The sequence below is a fragment of the Xenopus laevis genome, chromosome 4L (genome assembly GCF_017654675.1).
Source record: "Xenopus laevis strain J_2021 chromosome 4L, Xenopus_laevis_v10.1, whole genome shotgun sequence".
NCBI lineage: Eukaryota > Metazoa > Chordata > Amphibia > Anura > Pipidae > Xenopus > Xenopus laevis.
This window is the reverse complement of record NC_054377.1, coordinates 152,762,245-152,786,293: the sequence shown is the minus strand read 5'-3', so window position 1 is coordinate 152,786,293 and position 24,049 is coordinate 152,762,245. Positions and strand designations below refer to the sequence as shown.

The 24,049-nt window shown below is 41.7% G+C and overlaps 1 protein-coding gene across 1 annotated transcript in view; it reads left to right on the top strand.

Annotated features, from left to right (window-relative positions):
- The window catches only part of LOC108704036 (sodium- and chloride-dependent GABA transporter 1), a 72,005-nt gene that overhangs the window by 27,985 nt on the left and 19,971 nt on the right, over positions 1 to 24,049 (top strand). The window contains exons 2-6 of the mRNA XM_018240406.2: positions 12,748 to 13,156; positions 17,791 to 17,922; positions 19,792 to 19,892; positions 20,126 to 20,235; positions 21,591 to 21,723. Of these exons, the coding sequence (XP_018095895.1) occupies positions 12,919 to 13,156; positions 17,791 to 17,922; positions 19,792 to 19,892; positions 20,126 to 20,235; positions 21,591 to 21,723 (714 nt within the window). The 5' untranslated portion in view covers positions 12,748 to 12,918. The remainder of the gene's footprint in view (positions 1 to 12,747; positions 13,157 to 17,790; positions 17,923 to 19,791; positions 19,893 to 20,125; positions 20,236 to 21,590; positions 21,724 to 24,049) is intronic.

Genomic DNA, 24,049 nt, shown 5'->3' with positions numbered 1-24,049 from the left:
GTACCCAGGGTACAAATAATCACTCACCCCAAATCTCCCCTAACTGACCTTCAGACTGGGCCCCCTTAGCTCATAACAAGGTTACAGATATATAGAAACATTGGGGTAACAGTCACCCTGCTATAGTTCCAGGGGTACCCAGGGTACAAATAAACACTCACCCCAAATCTCCCCCTAACTGACCTTCAGACTGGGCCCCCTTAGCTCATAACAAGGTTACAGATATATAGAAACATTGGGGTAACAGTCACCCTGCTATAGTTCCAGGGGTACCCAGGGTACAAATAATCACTCACCCCAAATCTCCCCTAACTGACCTTCAGACTGGGCCCCCTTAGCTCATAACAAGGTTACAGATATATAGAAACATTGGGGTAACAGTCACCCTGCTATAGTTCCAGGGGTACCCAGGGTACAAATAATCACTCACCCCAAATCTCCCCCTAACTGACCTTCAGACTGGGCCCCCTTAGCTCATAACAAGGTTACAGATATATAGAAACATTGGGGTGTCACCCTGCTATAGTTCCAGGGGTACCCAGGGTACAAATAAACACTCACCCCAAATCTCCCCCTAACTAGCCACTTCCATCCCTCCCACCATTGGCAAGTGCCTGTCTCAGAAAATATCTGCTTCCTACTTGTCCCAATGACTCTTTATCTCCATCTTTTCATTAAACACCAACGTTCCAGGAGTGAGAGGCAATAAAGGCAAGTGCACATCATCCAATCAGATCTCATGGTTGGCGAGTATTATGCAGAATCGTTTGGTTATTATGGTTGGATAGAATGGGAAACCCTTGGATAGTAACGTGCCGTTGTTACAAGGCTAATTAAATGCGCATGTTTGTTCAAGTCTGACGATTACAAGGGGGAGTTAATTGTTAGAACACAGGAAATTTACATATAGATTAGGGCAATTTGCATTTTCCATATATACAATTATCAGCAGCAGTAAAGCAGCACATGGAGGAGAAGGGACTCTGCTTCCCTCATGCTCATCAGCCAATACACAAGCACAAATGGAATGGCAGGGACTGGGATGTCTACGTGTGGAGAACTGATAGTGCAGCACTGATGCATTACTGGGGATTGGTGGTCACTGAGAATTGGTTTGGCATTAGGGTTTTGTCATTTCAGATCTGGAAATAAATATGGCTACTCTTTCCAATAAGGCTACTCTCCCTCTAACCTTCCAAACCAAACTCAAGTCCTGGAGCGCTGGCACCTTATGTGATTTAGTCCAGTCATTTATGGGCTAATGCTTCAGTTATTCTGTATGTGCCCCTCGTTGGAATGGAAGCTTTGCTTGGGTTTGGACAGACTGCACATCAAAACATTGGGCCGCCATATTGCCACCCTTAGTAACTCATTGACTTCTCATGTATGCGGCTCATTTCTCACTATACCTGCCCTGTAATTAGATGCTGAGTGTGGAATGAGATGTGGGTTGGATTGGCTGGAGTTGGATTAGAAGGATTAATTAGAAAGGGCCATTACTGGGGCTGAAATCCAGTCTGAATATTAAACTTGACTGACAGATATCGTATTGGCCAGGTTAGTAAATAAGACCCATATACATAGTAACATAGTAACATAGTAAGTAAGGTTGAAAAAAGACACATGTCCATCGAGTTCAACCTTTTTTTTTTTTTTTTTGTTTATTAACTACCTATCTGCCAGTTGATCCAGAGGAAGGCAAAAAACCCATCTGAAGCCTCTCCAATTTGCCTTAGAGGGGGAAAAATTCCTTCCTGACTCCAAAATGGCAATCAGACTAGTCCCTGGATCAACTTGGACTATGAGCTATTTCCCATAACCCTGTATTCCCTTACTTGCTAAAAAGCCATCCAACCCCTTCTTAAAGCTATCTAATGTATAATGTATATAGCTGTAGGCCTCACCGACAGGTCTGCATAGTACTGTGTTATGCCCTGTTGACCCAGTGATTGTATCACCCCAATTCAGCTGTGGACAGGCTTGTCTAGGACCCACTGAGTATGTAACCACAAAACCTTTGGGACATACCCCTCCCACCACCCCCGGCACCTCCTCATCTCATAAGTTCCTCAAGTAATGATGTTCCTTAACTTTCATGCGGCTTATAATGGGCAAGACGAAACAACAGGGGGAGCATCTTGTAGTTCCATGGGAGCGGGGAGGAGACCTGGGTCAGTGAAGGTCAGGGCCCCTCAGGGCTGGGAATCAGAGAAGGCCACAAAGGCCCAGGCATAGGGCAGCAGGATTTTAGGGGTAACATGCCGTCCAACCACATCTGCATTGATTCCAAGGCACTGGAGACCCAAAGTAGATTCAAGAGTTTTTTTAATTTCCCACAGGTGAGGGTTGTAGGTGAAGGGGCAATGAGCAGCGTTGGGCCTAGGGGCCCACTATGTAAATCCACCCACTATGTAAATACAGCCCTGCGGACCCTGCCCCAATGAGCTCTAGAAAAGTTCTGCTGATTTGGCTACTGAATATTTATGTGTATGTCAAGTTCTATGCACAAAACCTGAGATTTTGCAAAGTGTTTCGCTCCTAGGGGGTGTCAGGACCCTACTTTAGAAGGTCGTCTCCCAGTAGTGTACCTCAATGTTACTGGGCCCCATTGCAAATTCAGTTTAGGGCCCCAAAATATTGATAAGTTGACCGATTCTACCAAGATATATTACTCACTCATTAATTAGAGTCTCGGTGGGTGCTTTACACTCCTGGGCCCCCCTACAACATGAGGGTCTCTGTAGTTAAACCTCAGTCCCATGGAAATGTCCAACTATCACCTGTATCTCTACTCTATACATCACTGTAACCCCCAATGCCACGTTACTGTACATAATGTAACGACTGTAGGAGAAAGACCCCCGTTCCTGCCCCACTCCCTCACATCTAAAGAAATGTCATTTGCTTTATTCCATTCCCACATTTGCCGCAATTACAGGAAACCTGTTCTTTCCAATAGTCTGAGGGTGGGGGGGGTGATGAGATAAGAGATGGGAGATCGGCACCGTTGATAGGGACTTATCTCTGCAGAACAGTCGGCCAATTTGCTGCTCAGCGCTGATTCCTTATTCAATAGAATTAAATGCATCTCCTCAGAGCAGAGATTAACAGGTTGTCCCGGATTTTATTTGTGCCTGAAAAAATTATGTAACGTTAAAGGGGACATTGACCCTATTTATGGAGTTTATAATGTGTATTTATTGAGGATTTTCCTGTCAAATCTCCTGGCATTAGTTATTGGGTCATGCAGAACTGCATTATGTTGTGTCGGGCAAAGCAGAATTGCTTGGACACATTACCTTTCAGTCTATTGCTTTTGGCTGTTGGTGGGTTCTGGGAGTTGTTCTTCAACATCAACTGAAGGGCCACAGGTTGGGTGGAGCATTGGAGTTAAGGGCATGTATGGGCACAAGTACCACTTCTCTATGGTGTTAATGTTAAGTTTTGTGCCCACTTTAGTGCTTTGCATTTATAAATGAAGCTTCTAATGTCAAGGATGATTCTTGCTCCAATGGGAAGTGTAAAGATCATTAATTGGCATCCAAAGGCCTTTAACCATAAAGCTTATGGCACACAAACCCTACAATACCCCCCACACAAATGAATTTGTAGGCCAATAAGGAATTGCAGTGAATACCAAGCTAACTGCCAACCATGAGACAGGGACATAATGTGCCCCAACTATTTTATATGATGTGCCTAATGGTCTTATTATATAAACTGGGGGGCAACCGGGCAGTTGAATGTTAAATGTCCAGTGTAGAGAGAGAAAAACAAGTCTCATTGCTAATCACTGGCTTATCTGGTGCCATTGGTACAAGGATTAGGCAAAAATGTTAGTTATTAAGGTAAATAGAAATGTGGATAGAATGAGATAAATGGGATCTTAAAAGTCTGTAACTAGTGGACTGACTGAATTCTCCCATAAAAAATATTGCACACGAGCCAAGCAGTGAGAGTACTCTCTTTTGACTTCATTGGTTTCCATTATGTTGGCCTAGCCCCTATTGGGTAGTATAAGGGCCAGTTGGGTGAGATTTGGGGAAAATGCTGCACATAATCTTGGAGGTCAGTTAAAATTAAATTTGGGGTTGGAGCGTATTTCTTCTCCTAGGAAATTTGAGTTTCCCTATAAATATCTGCTTCTTTTGCAGCGCACGTAAACATAGCAGCCAGTCATGAAAAAGAATGAATGTATCTGGTTGCTAAGGGCTTCTGGAGTTGACTCTGTTTCTATATAACACAGTAGTAATCTGTGGGTGTGGCTAAAGGGATGGGACCAATGGGAGGAAGAGATAATGGGTACAAAAACAACAGAACCACTGACCTGATTAGAACTTGATATTGCATTATGTACATCTTGGGTATAAATGAATGAAGGTACCATAAAGCACCATGTAAACCCAAAACACAATCATGGCTGGTAGACCAGAGAGGGGTCCAGAGCATCAGAATCACTGGGAAAACATGTTGAGAATAATAAAAAATACTTTGACAACTAACGTTAAGTAGAACCTCCAGCAATGCCCCCATCCTCACCTCCTACTGTTGTGCTCAATTCCCATCTCAATTGCTACAACTCCATCCCCAACTCCCTCCTACTTCCCAAACTCCTTGCCTCTCAGTATCCACACAGCTTGTATTGAAGTTCTACTCAGCAAACCCCTCCTTTGTTCAGCCTGTTGCTCCTCCTGGTTGTAATCAACATGAAAGGGCACTGGATTTACAATATTTATGGCTGATCAGTGGGAATATGATGAGAGATGAGAGGCAATGTATAAGTAGGCGCATTGGCAGCAGAGAGACAGGGAAAGTTGTTATTGAGATAACCTTCCACAGGAGAGAGACAGCTACATATGACATCAACATCGGGGTTGGTTCAGGGTATGACAGAAAGGGCACTCTGGGCCCCCCAGCATTGACACGGACCATTGAAAGAAGGAATGTAGATAAAAGCACAATATATATTGTTTATTTGATATATTAGTATATACTAGGGATGATCAGCCTTCTGTCCTCCAGCCACATCATCTCCCAACAGTTTTACAGGTTGCACATATCTTTTGGGATTTTGCATCACCAGGAAGAAGCGTTTTGGTATTTATCAGTATAAAGTTGGGAAGATTCTTTGGGACGTATAATTAAAGGGATTCAGCTGGGTTCCTATAGAACCTTATGGACAAGCTACAGAATTTTACACTTGATCAGAAGATACCCAGTGTCTGCTCTGAAGGGCACAAAGACAACTACAGGGAGTGTTGTTATGATCATCCACATTCAGAAGTCAATAACTCCAGGGTTCCACTCAATGTTACAATGTAGCACTTCATGAGCAACAAGGTGCATCATGTCCCTATCATACGAGGAGGTGCAAACCAGGGGGTAATCTTGTTGGGCAAATTGCTGTGTACATTTCGTTGACCTAAATAGTAACAATTCACTGGTCACCTTCTACTGTAATAAATAATGTCTTGCTCTTGAGCTGGGGATGGTTCTTGCATTGGTTATATTGGTCATCAATATAACTGTACAACTTTACCATCATGTCAAGAAGGTCCAGGAGCAAAAGTGTAAGAGCACTATGGGGCGATAGAGCATTCCCATAAGTGCTCATTCAGATAACACTAAATGATGTGCAAGTTTGGGTCATAAGTAGGGGCCGGTAGAAAGTTAGGGATGTGCTGCCTCCAAACTCCAGCAGCTGTGTATTTACTAGGACAGATGGAGCCCAAAGACGTAGCAAGTTGTTGAAGTTAGATTAGTAGACTGGGCCCATTTTTTTAGTACTTTGCACCCTGTCTTCCAGTTTGTCTATGAGCCCTTATATTTCTTGTTGTGCCCCTTAGTAGATAAAAGGGATAAGTAACCTACTGCCTTGCAGATTTTTCAGAAGTGGATGATAGTGGTGGAGCCTGGCCAGCATCACTAAGTTATGGATCCTGTATGGGAGTGATTCACTATCCTGTTTAACCAGTGAAACCATGTCAACCCTCCTCAGGGAAAGGTCTCTTTAAATCCCTCATTTTTGAGAGTGGGTGAAGGTGCAGAGCATGGGGTTGTAATAAAGCATGAATCCAGTAACGGGCTTGATCTTCACTTTAAATGCTTGAGGAGCTCAAGGTAGTTAGGGATAGTAATCAAATGGCACTAAGCTCTACTGAGTAAAAATGAGGTTAGTTCCTTGGTGGGGCCATTAGAACATGGACCAAATTTGTAAACCTTGGGATAGAGACATAACGGTTAATTTGTGACAGCAAGTGCAATTTTGGCCTCAATTTGACACTGCTAGCTCTAACATATAAATTCAGAGAATATATTGTGTGTTTCTTGGCACTAGTGTGCTATCTCATACCCACTAATTTGAACCAATTATTACTCAACATCCTTCCATAGTCTTGTGGGTTTTCACTTGGTTTCCACCTTGGCAGCGCCAGGATTATCCAAGGCCCCTTCTCATAACAGCTCCAAATTTGTATCTTTCCATTGAGCAGATGGAGACAACTCTGGTAGAAAGATCCTATTGCTGCAGGATACAGAGAAGAGAGGCTTCCAATGAGCAGCACAATTTACTGTAACAATAACAGACAATTCATTTAATGAACTCCCCGACGGCCCCTTTTAATTGACACGCCGGGACTCAAGTTTGCTAATAAATTGAATTTTAAAATAAACAAATACTATTTAGTGATGAAGTAGAGCGAAAGGAACAAGGCTGGCTGAATACATATGGACAACACCATTACTGATCAGTAGCTGAAAGGAGGAGTGAGCACTAGGAATTGTGGGCCATTTTACCGAATCAGCGCTTATTATTGGACACGGGTAATAATTAGGCACATATAAAGCTCATTACTCTTCCTACTGATACACAAAGGTGGACTGGGGCTCATGATATGAGCAAGTGTGAGTGTGAAAAAGCTCATTGCTGGACTGGTTATAAATACAGTGAGGTCATTGTTCCCAAAAGCTCACATTCTAGATGAGAATGTCTAAGTAGTAATGGAACTAAAGCTCCCATCATACTCAACTTGCCCAGAGCTGGGATTGGCTGTTCAGCAACAGCTGAAGAGTCACAACTGACATGAATTTGGGGACATTTCTGTTCTTATTGGTCTATTAAACTGAGTCTTAAATCAATACAGAGATAGAGATCACAGAGACAATTATTGTTTATCTCTCTGCCTTTAACCTGCCCAGACTGCCCTTTTTTGCAGACGAAAAGCTTGATTTTATCTCCGTACCTTCATTTTTCTATGTGATCTAATGTCACACTGAAGGTTAATATTCATACAATGATCAAGGTTACACCGTGCTCTAGCCCATAGCAACCAGACAGCATCTGCCTCCATTATTCTGACAGCATAAGAGGTATAACCCATAGCCACCAATCAAATAGCTATTTTCATAGCTGTAACTGCAGTTAACCAGTAACCATTAGCAACCATTAATATGTCTTCTGATCATAACTGCACTAAGCTAGAAGAGCTGCATACCTATTGGCTGCTTTGGTTTAGAGCAGGTATGAACAACCAATGACTGTCAACGTGTTGTTATAATATTTATCTGCCAGCGGGATGCTGGGATTTGTAGTGTAAGAACATCTTGGGGTTCCATGTGCCTGGATCATAAGAACTTGTGTGGGATTCATTGTTTCTATCAGAGGAAACATTTCTATAGGCAGGTATTATAAGCTGAACTAGCAGGTCTACTAATGGGCCCATGCTTTAGTAGGACCCGTGGTCTAACCAAACAAATATCTGTGTTAGGATCATGGTTCTAGTAACTTACGTCTGGGCCAATGGATTCACAGTTTGACTAATTCTGTCCAATCACACGCTGGGGTATCTGTTAGCACAATCACCATTTCAAACTTAATTAGTATTTAATGGCCCTAAACAATTAAGATATCAGGGTCCCCATGACTTTCATCACAGTATCGACATATTGCGTTTTATGGACATCGGAATGATGGTACATTTGAGAGGGTTATAAATGCAGGGGAAAGACAGGGGGAATGGGGTGCAACAGGGCATGGAAATGTAATGGAAGGAGAGTGGGATGAGAGACAGAAGAAGTAGTGTGAGTAGACAAATGGAGAGGAGAGAAGAAATATAGAAGTGGAGAGAAGAGGGAGGATGGGGGAGAGTAAGGCCAAACTGTTGGGGGAGAAAAGGAAAGGAGAGGGGATGAGAGACAGAAGGAGAGAAGGGAAAGGGGGTTAGGGAGTAGAGAGACAAATGGGGGAGAGGAGAAATATAGAAAGGGGGAAGGAAGAGGGAGGATGGGGGAGAGTAAGGCCAAACAATTAGGGGAGAATAGAACAGGGAAAGAAGGAGAGCAGCAAATTATGATAAAGGAGAAATTAACAGCAGGAGAATAATATTTTGTTTCCATATAAAAACACTTTCATTTCTGTCCCTATTCTCCTTTAAGCCTTATCACAGGCAGCCAGCAAATCCCGGACACTTATGGCCTGAAAACATGGAATTGCTGATTAAAGGGAAAGGTGCAACACAAAGGAGATTTTTAATTCCAGTTTCCAGCACTTGAAGTGCAAAATGAAAATCATGTCATAAATCTCAGGCTTTGGGATTAAAGGGTTGGATCGCACAAATCACAAGAAATACATTTCAACTTAAAAGAGCAGTCGAGGCAAAGTCTGATTTTAATATTCAACGTGCCAGGAATCTGAGAGAGAAATGAGGAGAATTTGCTTTTTTTTTTGCCAAACGGACATCAAACTTCAACATTTTGTGTTTTGCACTGCTAATAAAAGAAACACAAGCAGTTTGAAAATACTGCTTTGAAGCTGTTTATTCCAACTTTATTACAGTAACTTCAACATTTAAATTGTATTTATAGGAGCTCAGAGAAGGACAGGAATCTATTAGCGAGTAACAAAGGGCACAATGTTTCAACGTGTGATAAAGTGTCACATTCAGCTGCTACTTTCTGCCCCAGGGTATCAAGGGTAAACTGTACTTTATGCACTGGGACTGTGGGACAGTAATGCAATAATTTTGTCTTAAATGGCATTTTATCACAAAGTAGACAGTGTTGTGCAGCTTTAAATGTTTCCTTTCTCGATAGCAACGCTGTTTAGGATTTGAGTCAAAACACATGTTTTTGTTATTTGTGACATATTTTAATTTATTTAATAATAACCTGGAGGTGGGCATTGTATGTACTGTCTCTATTTTTGCAGATGAGACTAAATTGTGCAGAACTATAGGTTCCATGCAGGATGCTGACACTTTGTACAGTGATTTGTCTAAGTTGGGAAACTGGGCAGCAAACTGGGAAATGAGGTTCAATGTTGATAAATGCAGGTTATGCACTTTGGCAAAAATAATATAAATGCAAGTTATACACTAAATGGCAGTGTGTCTGGGGTATTTATTATTGAGAAAGGAATTTGTGGATAACAGACTGTGCAACTCTAGGCAGTGTAATTATGTGGCTACTAAAGCAAATAACTCAAGGGATGAAAACATAATTGTGTCTCTTTATAGGTCCCTGGTGAGGCCTCATCTGGAGTATGGGGGCAGTTTTGGACTCCAGTCCTTAAGAGGGATATAAATGAGCTGGAGAGAGTGCAGAGACTAAGGGGCCGATTCATCAAGCTCGAGTGAAGGATTCGAAGTAAAAAAACTTCGAATTTCGAAGTGTTTTTTGGGCTACTTTGACCATCGAATGGGCTACTTCGACCTTCGACTACGACTACGACTTCGAATCGAAGGATTCAAACTAAAAATCGTTCGACTATTCGATCATTCGATAGTCGAAGTACTGCCTCTTTAAAAAAAACTTCGACCCCCTACTTCGGCAGCTAAAAGCTACCGAAGTCAATGTTAGCCTATGGGGAAGGTCCCCATAGGCTTGCCTAAGTTTTTTTGTTCGAAGGATTATTCCTTTGATCGTTGGATTTAAATCCTTCGAATCGTTCGATTCGAAGGATTTAATCGTTCGATCGAAGGAATAATCCTTCGATCGTTCGATCGTAGCATTTGCGCTAAATCCTTCGACTTCGATATTCGAAGTCGAAGGATTTTAGTTCCTAGTCGAATATCGAGGGTTAATTAACCCTCGATATTCGACCCTTGATGAATCGGCCCCTAAGTGCAACTAAACTGGTTAGAGGGAGGGAAGAGTTAAATTATGAGGGGAGACTGACAAGGTTGGAAAAAAGGCGCTTGTGAGGGGACATGATTAGACTTTACAAGTACATTAGAGGACATTATAGACAAATAGCAGGGGACCTTTTTACCCATAAAGAGAATCACGTACCAGAGGCCTCCCCTTCAGACTAGAGGAAAAGAAGTTTCATTTAAAGGAACAGAGTAGGGGGTTCATCACAGTGAGGACAGTGAGGTTGGGGAATGCACTGCCGGGTGATGATTCAGTTAATGACTATAAGAGGGACTTGGATGATTTCTTGGACAGACATAATACAAAGGCTATTGTGATACTAAACTCTACATCAGCAGTTAGTTTAGTAGTGGTATCTGTATATATAGTTATACAGTATATAAGTGTAAGTGTTGAGCTCTCTTTTTGGGAAGATGATGTTTCCGCTATCTGGGATACTGCAAGTTGGACTTTGGTTTTGTGTCAGTTCTAAGAATATTCTTGTGTTAGGTCTTTATACTTGTATATCTAGATACTGGGTATCATTTGGAGGGCTTGAACTTGATGGTATTTTCTTACCCAAAATAACTATGTAACTACAGATATTTTGGCTGAACTATTTAAGGACTGGACTGGTCCATGTATGAATGATCCACTTTCCCTATGGTGTGGGGCATTAGTATTTTTTATCCAATAAAGAAAATTGAGTTGATCCCTAGTTGTGACATTGATGTCAGTTAGTGTTTGTGCCGGGCAGGCGATGTACTTTCTCTTTAGGTTTCTGCCGTTTGGCTTGTTCAGCTTTAAACAATATTCTTATCTCCTGAAGCCATATGCCTAATTCCCTAAGCCATTCCCACGATGCAGAACTTTATATAATGGAAACCAAAATATTAATCAAAATAACAAAAACCTGAATCTGTCAGAGAAAGAAGTAATTGAATGTAGCTATTAGTCTTCTACATCTCAGCTGAAGTTCCATTATTCCTACACTACTACTACATTCCTGTTCTCCATCCTCCCCCTGTACTTCTTCTTACTTCATGAACATCCTCCTCACCTTTTGTATTGATTGTGATGGATGTAACTCCATGGGGTATATTTATCAAAGAGTGAAGTTAATAGTGAAGTTCCGCCACTGGAGTGAAATTCCGCCACTTTCCATTCATTTCTATGGGATTTTTAAAGGCGTATTTATCAAACGGTGAACTTTCACTTTCACCCATTGATAAATATGCCTTTCAAAATCCCATAGAAATGAATTGTGAGCTGCGGAATTTCACTCTAGTGGCGGAACTTCACTCTTTGATAAATTTACCCCCATATGTTCTATGTATAGAATTCATGTGATTTAGTTGTATAATCACATTTACTTTACAGTGCTACGCAATATGTTGGTGCTATATAAATAAATGTTAATAATAAAAATAATAATCCCTACCTCTCCTGAAATGTCTACTCAGCTGTAGTACCTTAAAACCTCTTATTCTGTTCTTTCTCTGAACTCTCCAGAACTGCCCTTCCTCTGTTATATTACTTGGTTTGAACCCTACACCCTGCTTCTATTTTGGTCTCTGTCCTCTCCTTTCTATCTTGAATTTTCCCTGCTTCTAATGAAAATAGACCTCTCTGTTATTTTACTTCTTATTCTTCTCCTGAACTCTACTTTTTAAAACTCTCCTGAACACTAGCCGTTACTACCGGAACTGAAATTTTGTACTTTTCCTGAACTGTATCTTCTCCTACCTCTCATAGGGTTTGTGTCTCTCCAGTTACTTGGAGATCTGTCCTCTCTACTTCTCTTGAACTCTGTCCTCTCTTGCTGCTACTAAACATAAATTCCAACATCTTCTACAACTTCTACCAATACTCCAGAACCCTCTCTTACCTCTTTACAGCTCTATAATCTTCGGGGTATATTTATCAAAAAGTGAAGTTAGAGATCGCCACAGTCCTCTAGAGTGAAATTCCGCCACTCTCTATTCATTTCTATGGGATTTTGAAAGGCGTATTTATTAAAGGATGAACTTTCACTTTCACCAATTGATAAATACTCTTTTAAAAATCCCATAGAAATGAATGGAGAGTGGTGGAATTTCACTCTAGAGGACTGTGGCAATCTTTAACTTCACTTTTTGATAAATATACCCCATAGTCTCCTGAGCTGTTTCTTTTGCTACTTTTCCTGAAATGTACTCACCTGAATCTCCTGCCTCCAATAAACGGCATTTTTCCTCTCCTGAACTCTGTCCTTTCTTACTTCTCCTACATCTTTTGAACTCTGTCCTCTCGTAATTTTCTAAGCATTTTCCTCTTTCATGTCAATCTTCTTCTGCCTTTCAATTGTTTGCTCCTACCTCCTCCTACCTCTTCTGGCCTCTACCCTCTCTCAGCTTCTAAATCAGCCCCTATTTCTTTCCTCTAATTTGTATTCTCTTGTTGAACCCTGATGTCTCTTAGCTGCACATAATGCTGCCCTTTCCTACCCTCCAATTCAATTCCTATGTTGTATCCAACATTCTGCAAATCTCAAGACCAAGTTTATAGGCTACTATAAACAGTGCTGTTGATGATTAATGATTTGGAAGTAAATAGGGTATTTAACGTTATGTTTTTCAGATTTAACCATATAACCAGGCTCTGACCATCACATTCACGGCTCTGCACACTGGCAAAAGCATCTTTCTAACCCTAGTTACGTAAGGAAGAGCCGCGAAGCTGCTGTCCACGTGGACTGGTGCTGAAATCTCTCGTCCGGTTGCCAGGCACGGCCATTCCAAACCAAGAGACATGGCAACAAATGGAACTAAAGTGGCTGATGGACAAATTTCCACAGAGGTCAGCGAGGCCCCCATTACTAATGACAAGCCAAAAACCTTGGTGGTGAAGGTTCAGAAGAAGAAAACAGAAGATGTGGAAAGAGATACCTGGAAAGGGAGGTTTGACTTCCTTATGTCCTGTGTTGGTTACGCCATTGGTTTGGGAAATGTGTGGAGATTCCCCTATCTCTGCGGCAAGAATGGAGGAGGTAAGCTCTTCATAAAAATGATATTTCCCATGATGCTTAGATTTCAGAATTGTATAGCAGCTACTTAAAGGTGTACCTTCCCCTAGTTCACCCACACTTTCCTCTTAAGAACACCAGGAATCATTGGTTGACTTAAGGAATGAGCTCTGGAAATATGAACCTATAATCAGCCCATTCCATAGACCCAGAATAAAATGACACACATGGCTGAAGGATCATGTATGGTTGACAGTAGACTAGGGTTCTAAGTGGTGTCCTGCAAGGTTCTGTATTAGTATCGATTTTTATCCAATTGGCACAAACAAATCTTTGTTTGCCAAAATATGTAGCTAAGCAGCAGATTCAATCAGTGAAATGTAATGGATAGCGCTACTGGTCTAGTAACCCATAGCAACCAATCAGCAGGTAGCATTTGGTTGAAACCAAACTTCTGGTTGTTATGGGTTACAAGATCTGTGTTCAGCCTGTCAATATAAAGGAGAACTTACTTTATCAATGGAACATTAATAAACAATTGTATAAGAAGTATTTGTTTCTTCACATCTATACACCATGTCCACCGCTGCGTGCACAGCATTTCCAGCTTAAGGAACCAGAGTCCTATCGAGAATTTTCTGCTTTCAACTAATCATATTAACTAACTATGAGCAGAAAAAAAAATGTCAAGTCCCCAGGCAGAAGGTTCTGTGTATGAACCTCTATGTTCTCTTGCACTTCTATGAAGTCAGACTTCATCTGACTTCATATGTGATAAGTACATATGAAGTCTTATACCTTGACAAACCAGTGTCGCCCAGATGACTCAGTTTCATGATGGACATGGTAGCACATGTTTGTGCATATAATGATGGAAACAGCTAGAAGGCATGAAGGGCTTTTGATTAAACAGCAAATAAAAGCTAATGTATCCTTCTAATTCTGCAAACACCCTTGAGCTCCCACCCCAGCTGAAACTGCCCCTGGGCCCTCACCAGCCCCCACAATACCTTAATTTATCTTGTTGTGGTTGCTATTGGGGCTGGGTAAGGTAAGGGTGCAGCACCCAGAGAGCAGGTGTGGGTCAGTGGAGCCCACAAGGTTTCTTCCTGGTGTTCCTAAAAAGTTGTAAGATGCAAACTCAGTCAGTAGCACTTGCATAAAAGCTACAGGAAAATAAAGCAAGAGGCTTTGAATGCTGATACTATTTTATTATAAAAAAAAACACACTGAAACAATAAAAAAAATGGTGCAGAATATGATTAAATGGTGCAGCTCTGTGCATATTATTAGTGCTCGCTGGTGCCTGATTGACATTGTGCTCTCCTATACATACTAGAACTTCTAGATACTCTCATCACAAAACCCTGGACATCTTTCTTTTTTAGGCATCATTTGCCTTTTAGCCGCTCATTCCTCATTTTTCTGAATAAATCTGCATATTCTATTTCATATTCAGATCATTTTCAGCTGTAAGCAAATTCCCTGCCACTGCCCCAAGGGTTGCCTTGGTCTTTAGTTAATGAGATAAAAAGCAATGGGCCTCCATCCAAATCTGTATCTGCTCCACTTACTGCCTTTGACCATAATCCTTCCATTTCCACTAACTCTCAAGCTTCTTTATGAACTCATGCAAAATCCAAGAGGTCAGTAGCCACCCATAGCATGAGGCATTTAGCGGACAAGTCAAAGAAGTAGAAGGTTGCCTTGTTATCCTGTATAGAATTTTGACTTGAATTGTTGCAAATCTGATAAACTTTTTCAAATGAGTGGGATTTAACTATTGTGGGAAATCTTTGTATCAGAATAACAATCCAGTTGAGTAAGTAAAGGTCACCTAGTCTAGTTAATTCAATATTAGGGCCCCTTGATATAAGGGTTCCATGAAACCCTTATTTAGTTTCCTGGTTCCTTCTGTTTTTACACAGGGCACACCCCTGAGGAACAAGATACATACAAGTATTACCTCTCCAGAGGGGGAGTATGGTGACTTGATGAGTATTTAGAAGAAGACAACATGAGACATCCCCAAGGAACTCTTGCACCTGCCTGATTAAATCTTAATCTTGGCAGGCTTAAAGATGGGTCATGAATTAGTTACCCCAGTTCACCTTTACATCAGTGTCAGAAGTTGCCTTCATTGTCCTTCTGTAGAGAAAGCTGCTGAGGAAAAGTATGGGAATGCAGCGAGGCAAGGGTAGGACCTCACCAATAAATTGTTTCCATCCATCCCAGTGGATACAGAAGACGCCACTGATTAGTGCACATTGTGATGTCATTAATGGCAGCAGAGGTACATACCTAAGGTCCTAGGGCCCCCAGCCTTACACCCTAATGACTTGCCTCTTCCACCTACCCCTAGTTCCAGCCCTGTTTCTCTGTAACTTACCTTGAGTTAAGGGGGTTAGAATAAAAGCTCTCACTCAAAGGGCAACTTGAACCAACAAGTCTAAAAACCATTCATCTAGCTCAGTGCTGTCCAACTTATGTGCTACTAAGGGGCAGAAAATTTCAGGCCTGTGTGGCGGAGGGACAATTATGGAAGCCAGTGTTGACCACTCCCCATTAAAACCATACTTTAAACTACACCCATGTTACCACAAGTACTTTTAATAGCATGTCCACATTAATGGTAGTAGCACAATAAAAGAAACAAATCTCTGGTGCTCACTGCAGGGATATCACTAATATGTGAAAATTAAACATACACTTAAATCCATATCATCCTCCCCTGTGGATAACACACACAAGGAGCATAGGGAAGGCATAGTATGTCCATCACAGGGAGCATAGGGCAGGCAGAGTATGACACACACAGGGAGTATAGGGCAGGCAGAGTATGTCCAACACAGGGAGCATAGGACAGGCAGAGTATGGCACACACAGGGAGTATAGGGCAGGCAGAGTATGGCACACACAGGGAGTATAGGACAGGCAGAGTATGGCACACACAGGGAGTATAGGGCAGGCAGAGTATGGCACACACAGGGAGTATAGGACAGGCAGAGTATGGCACACACAGGGAGTATAGGACAGGCAGAGTATGACACACACAGGGAGCATAGGACAGGCAGAGTATGGCACACACAGGGAGTATAGGGAAGGCAGAGTATGGCACACACAGGGAGTATAGGGCAGGCAGAGTATGGCACACACAGGGAGCATAGGACAGGCAGAGTATGGCACACACAGGGAGTATAGGACAGGCAGAGTATGACACACACAGGGAGCATAGGACAGGCAGAGTATGGCACACACAGGGAGTATAGGGCAGGCAGAGTATGGCACACACAGGGAGTATAGGACAGGCAGAGTATGGCACACACAGGGAGTATAGGGCAGGCAGAGTATGGCACACACAGGGAGTATAGGACAGGCAGAGTATGGCACACACAGGGAGTATAGGGCAGGCAGAGTATGGCACACACAGGGAGTATAGGACAGGCAGAGTATGGCACACACAGGGAGTATAGGACAGGCAGAGTATGACACACACAGGGAGCATAGGACAGGCAGAGTATGGCACACACAGGGAGTATAGGGAAGGCAGAGTATGGCACACACAGGGAGTATAGGGCAGGCAGAGTATGGCACACACAGGGAGCATAGGACAGGCAGAGTATGGCACACACAGGGAGTATAGGACAGGCAGAGTATGACACACACAGGGAGCATAGGACAGGCAGAGTATGGCACACACAGGGAGTATAGGGCAGGCAGAGTATGGCACACACAGGGAGTATAGGACAGGCAGAGTATGGCACACACAGGGAGTATAGGACAGGCAGAGTATGACACACACAGGGAGCATAGGACAGGCAGAGTATGGCACACACAGGGAGTATAGGGAAGGCAGAGTATGACACACACAGGGAGTATAGGACAGGCAGAGTATGTCCAACACAGGGAGCACAGGGCAGGCAGAGTATGGCACACACAGGGAACATAGGGCAGGCAGAGTATGGCACACACAGGGAGCATAGGACAGAGAGAGTATGACACACACAGGGAGTATAGAGCATCTGTGTGCCCATCACTGGGTCGCTGTGTGAACACGCTGGCAACCATCCAAACATAAAATTTCTTCCACTCATCAACCTTAAGCAGCCGTATAACTGGGTGCAAGCGGATATCGTCTCTCTGTGTTACAAGTTGCATTGTTTCTGCAGCCGGTTGAATCCCTGAGTTCAATCTATCGGTTATTACATACCAGAGTCACACGTGGGGAAAAACACGGATCCCAGTCTTGTGCCATTCAAAAGAAAAAGGTTTCGCTGACTCTTAAACCAATTTATCAGCTCTCTGAGTCCAATATCAGTGTTTCAGCTTAGAGCTCAGTGAGTTATAGTCCAATGGTTTCAATGGGAGAGTAATAGTCCAAGGATATTAACTCATGTTATATTTCTCTCTATCCCATGCCAAACGAGACACCCTTAGTAATGACATTATGTCTATAAAATATAGAAGTTGGAAATATGTTTAGAACGTGACAATATTGATGATTTTTCCTCTTCATAAAACTTGGACAGAAATGTTTCCTGTCTCTGACCCATTTCCTTTGTTTTTCCTTCCTCTCCTGGGGAAATATCGCCAGGAATCTGTCCCAAAATGTGAATGATTTTATTGCCCAATAACTTTGTGACTTTGTTTCTCTCCAGGGGCTTTTCTCATTCCGTATTTCCTAACACTCATTTTCGCCGGAGTTCCTCTGTTTCTGCTGGAGTGTTCTCTGGGACAATACACTTCCATTGGAGGCCTTGGAGTATGGAAACTTGCTCCCATGTTTAAAGGTACAGATTCACCCACATTTGATCATACTCTGTGTTTCCCTGCGCCCCTCCCCATGGCTCCCATGTATTTCACAGTATTGTATATTAAAGGGGTTCTTCACTTTTTAGTATGATGTAGAGAATGATATTGGTATATTGGTTTTCATGTTTTATTATTAGTGTATTAGAGTAATTTAGCTTTTTATTCAGCAGCTCTCCAGTTTGCAATTTCAGCCATCTGGTTGTTAGGGTCCACATTTCCCTAGCAACCATGCACTGATTTGAATTAGAGACTGGAATATGAATAGGAGAGACCTGAAAAGAAAGATGAGTAATACAGTTATGGGACCAGTTATCCAGAATGCTCGGGACCTGGGGTTTTCTGGATAATGGATCTTTCCAAGTCCAAGTACTAGAAAATCATATAAACATGAAATAAAGCAAATAGACTTGTTTTGCCTCAAATAAGGATTAATTATATCTTAGTTGGGATCAAGTACAAGCGACTGTTTTATTATTACACAGAAAATAAAATGGATTATTTGGAAAAAATTGAGTCTATAGGCCACAGCCTTTCCTTAATTCAGAGCATTATGGATAATGGGTTTCTGGATAATGCCATTCCTGTAAAAAGGGGCAATAACAATACCTGTAGCCTTAGAGAGCATTTGTTTTTTAGATGGGGTCAGTGACCCCCATGTGAAAGCTGGAAAGATTCAGAGGAAGAAGGAAAATAATCCAAACACTATAAAAAAAAGATAAAATGAAGACCAATTGAAAAGTCGCTTAGAATTGGTTATTTTATTAGATAATAAAAGTTTACTTAAAGGTGAACCATCCTTTTTAAAGTAGGGTTCCAGTGGAAAGGGTGAGTCTAAGCCTTCCTATATCTATGTCTGAGTCAGTTCTGTATAGCTCAGTGAGAGAATAATGTACCCCCTATTATACAATATAAGGATATATATAAGGAGTTGTTCCTCTACATATAATTTGTGCCCCCAACCAACATGAAGGGGAAATGGAAACACTACTGTAATAAATAAGTAAGTGTATAAAATGGTCATTTTGTGCAATTGAAGATGAAAAGTCTCACGAGGAGCTCTGGGAAGATTTGTAAATAATAGGGGGCCCATTTGCTTAGTTCGAGTGAAGGAATAGAATAAAAAAAACTTTGAATTTCGAATGTTTTTTTGGCTACTTCGACCATCGAATTGGCTACTTCGACCTTCGACTACGACTTCGAATCGAACGATTCAAACTAAAAACCGTTCGACTATTAGACCATTCGATAATCAAAGTACTGTCTCTTTAAAAAAAACTTTGACCCCCTACTTCGCCACCTAAAACCTAACGAGGTACCATGTTAGCCTATAGGGAAGGTCCCCATAGGCTTTTTATCAATTTTTAGGTCGAAGAAAAATCGTTCGATCGATGGATTAAAATCCTTCGAATCGATTTTTCGTTCGATCAAACTATTTGCGCTAAATCCTTCGACTTCGATATTCGAAGTCGAAGGATTTACATTCGGCAATCGAATATCGAGGGTTAATTAACCCTCGATATTCGACCTTATGTAAATCTGCCCCCCTTATAAAGCAATCTCACACGCACCCCAGGAATTTCAGCAACCCCCCAAATGACAAGGCCAAGTTTCTTTACTCACGTCCTTTCTTCCATTGGTTTAGATTTAAAAGCATTTCTGTTGAGTTCCTCCATTTCAGCTGCACCTCAATCTCTCGCTGGGGCCAAGGCAGTGCTTTATAAAGGGGAAGAAATATTTGCTGTTACAACTGGTTCTCCTGATGAAGAAATCTCCTAATTTGCATGTGCATAAATGTATATGGAGAATGTTCTTGTAGATTGAGGGGACAATATCTCTTGTACCTGCAGGTGTTGGACTCGCCGCTGCCGTCCTTTCCTTTTGGCTAAATATCTACTACATTGTCATCATCGCCTGGGCTATTTATTACCTCTTCAATTCCTTCACCACCGTGAGTAATAAGCCAAGTCCTATGTCTGTGTATTTCCAGTGTGTTATTTATGGTTGTGCAGAAGAAACCTGTCCTAGGAACGGCCGACCCTGACTTTTACTCATTCTACATTTTCCAATCATTCTATTCTGAGATGTTGGGGGGGGGGGTGCAATGGCAGCTTTTCATTTTGGGATGATCCAATGGTGTTTGATATTAGAAACGACAAAAAATACATTTCTGTTGTGCTACAGACCCTCCCTTGGAAACACTGTGACAACTATTGGAATACTGACCGCTGCTTCTCAAACTACAGTCTCCCCAACACAGCCAACATGACCAGCGCCGTTGTGGAATTTTGGGAGTAAGTTTTTTCAGTTGTGAATGTTTTACTCTATGGTCAAATGTTCTATTTGCAGCTATAGGTCTGCTATTTGGCTACACTATTGCCAACCTGGTGCCACTACATCTCAGAATGAAATTCCTAACAATTCAGTGATTCCTACTAGTGGAACAGTTTGGGGGGTCCTTCCCTGTTTCAGCACAATAATGCCCCATGCACAGAACCAGGTCCATACAGAATGGGTTTGCTGAGATGGGAAGAACCTGACTGCACAGAACCCTGACCTCAACCCAACTGAACCCCTGTGGGATGAACTAGAACCCGACTGTGAGACTAATCCCCAATATCAGTGCCCAACCTCACTAATGCTCTTGTGGTTGAATGGAAGACACTCCCAGCAACACTTGTCCAACATCTAGTGGAACCTTCCCAGAAAAGATGGGGCAGTTATAGCAGCAAAGGGAGGGGCAACTCAACTGAACCCCAGTGGGATGAATTGGAATCCCCACTGTGAGCCTGATCCCCAATATTAGTGCCCAACCTCACTAATGTTCTTGTGTCTGAATGAAAGCAACTCCCAGCAACATTTAGTGGGAACCTTCCCAGAAGCACCAGAGCAGTTATAGCAGGAAAGGGAGGGGCAACCCAACTGAACCCCTATGGGATGAATTGGAACCCCAACTGTGAGACTGATCCCCAACATCAGTGCCCAACCTCACTAATGCTCTTGTACCTGAACAAGAGCAACAATGTTCCAACATCTACAAGAGCAGCAAAGTTCTAGTGGGAACCTTCCCAGAAACACCAGGGCAGTTATAGCAGCAAAGGGAGGAGCAAATTCATATTAATCCCCTTGGTTTGGGAATAAGATATTGGGGGACAGGTGTCATCATACTTTTGGCCATATTGTGTACAAACATGGAAAAAAATACAATGTAATAAACCCAAGTTACAATGATATATAAAATATTTTTCTAAATTGTTTTTTTTGAGGATGAGTTTGTTACTTTTTGGTGTCTATCTATTAAATATAACAAAATCAGGGAAAGCCCAGACCAGTAGGAAAGAAGTTCTGCATCACCAGAAACCTACGGGAAGTAAGATCAGAAGGATCAGTGATAAGAAGTGAAAATCCTTAATAGAAAGCTGATGGGGGTTCACAGCCCACAGTAGGGCAACATAGGGTCATGTTTTATCAAATTGCAGGTTTATGGATATGTTATAACATTCAGTCTTTGTAGTGTTTGTAGAAATAATATTTTTTAAGTATAAATTCTGTGCTTTCTAGATATTGCAGGATTGAGCATTACATGTAACAGTATATGGATTATTTTCATACAAGATCTTTGAATCACAACGAATCATTTCAATTCCAGGCGCAATATGCACCAAATGACTGATGGACTGGAAAAACCAGGGCAAATCCGATGGCCGTTGGCGATCACACTGGCCATTGCGTGGGTTTTGGTTTATTTCTGCATCTGGAAAGGAGTCGGCTGGACTGGAAAGGTAACGAGAAACTGGTGGGATTTAGCAAAACCTTTAGAGGGAAACTTCCGCTCTAACAGATATATTACCCGACGCTGGCAAAAAAACCCCATAAAGTATTTCGTTTCATAAACTTCTTTTCATAATGTCCTTTTTCTTTACTGCTCTATTTTCAGTTTCTCTAATTTAAACTCTTTACCCGTCACCTTTTTATTGTCACCTTCATCCGTTTCCCCCACTCTTTATCTCTCTCATTGCACTGGTCACTCCTCCTTTATTTACAGTGCCATTGTCTCCTCCAAACCCACCTCTACTCATGTACCATTCTCTTCTCTATACTCACCTCTACTCATGTACCATTCTCTTCTCTATTCTATACTCACTTCTACTCATGTACCATTCTCTTCTCTATTCTATACTCACCTCTACTCATGCACCATTCTCTTCTCTATTCTATACTCACTTCTACTCATGTACCATTCTCTTCTCTATTCTATACTCACCTCTACTCATGTACAATTCTCTTCTCTATTCTATACCCACCTCTACTCATGTACCATTCTCTTCTCTATTCTATACCCACCTCTACTCATGTACCATTCTCTTCTCTATTCTATACCCACCTCTACTCATGTACCATTCTCTTCTCTATTCTATACTCACTTCTACTCATGTACCCTTCTCCTCTCTATACTCACCTCTACTCATGTACCATTCTCTTCTCTATTCTATACTCACTTCTACTCATGTACCATTCTCTTCTCTATTCTATACTCACTTCTACTCATGTACCATTCTCTTCTCTATTCTATACCCACCTCTACTCATGTACCATTCTCTTCTCTATTCTATACCCACCTCTACTCATGTACCATTCTCTTCTCTATACTCACCTCTACTCATGTACAATTCTCTTCTCTATTCTATACCCACCTCTACTCATGTACCCTTCTCTTCTCTATACTCACATCTACTCATGTACCATTCTCTTCTCTATACTCACATCTACTCATGTACCATTCTCTTCTCTATTCTATACTCACCTCTACGCATGTACCATTCTCTTCTCTATTCTATACCCACCTCTACGCATGTACCATTCTCCCCTCAATAGCTCCCTCTACCCAGTACCAGTCTCTTCTCTATACCCAAAAGCATCATTCTCATTTTCTCAGTGTTCCTTTCTCCCTTTGCCTGTGTACCCATGACTTTTCAGGTTTCATTTCATGTTTCAATATGTCCCCAATACTTTCCTTGCCCAAACTGACTGTCAGCCCCATTGTCTTGGTCAATGTTAAAAAAGCTGAACTGAGTAAATGAGAAAGAGCATTAATGCTTATACAGAGCAGTGGATGTGCTGAACTATAACCTACCAAACCCATCTTACATCATAACTGTATTCTCTCTGCAGTGTTTAACGTTTTCATCAGATAACTCAACCACATTTAAAATCTCTTTATGGGGTTATTGGGAATTAACTAATATGTGTAAGTGGAAAAGGCTTAGGGGCTATTAGGTGAAGCTTAGAGGGGGGGCGACACTTCCTGAGGGTAAAAGCTTCCATTTCAGTCTCATAATGGAACAGATAATTACATTGATGAAAAAGAACTTTACCAAAGAGCATAATAAGAAGCAACACAGTAAGTGCTCTCTGCCTCAGCGTCACTACATTATTTTTAATTTTCTAAGAACTGGGGGATTAAGGACTAGTTGTTCGGGTTCTTTACTATTCTAGTTCTAAGGACGAGCAAAAAGAATGACATTTCACTGAGAAATGTGTTTTACCAAAACATTTCCCCTAACAATGCCAAAATGATATTTTTTTCTCCACTTTCAAGTTCAAGCCCCTTTAAAAAATGCCAAAGCTTAAACTTTTCATTACAGATAATTGGGAACTTCTCCCCTATGTGCCCTATTAGTTATTAGGGTTTAGTGTCAGAAGAATATGGCATTCTGGGCCCATCCACAGATTTAAGATGCAGGCCTCCTGAAGATCTGTGTTCCCAATCAGAGAAACCAGAGGAACATTGTGTTTGATGGAGGAACCAGTAGATCATGTTCCTCGGTTTCTCTGATGGAAGAGGAAAATTATTCATAATGGGTAATATCTGATCTGTGAGACCACTCAAGTGCGGCAATATACTCCACTAGAACTGGCAGTGTATTAGTAATGATACTGCAAATTATATTACTGTGTTTATTGGTACCCGGAGACATATCAGAGGGTAACGTTCTGGTATAAAGTATATTGATGGCCCACGTTCTGCTCCTTTATATGTAGATATGCTTTTATTTAATGCTGCAGTTTAATTAAATAACATGACAATACTTCTGGAATGGAATGTGT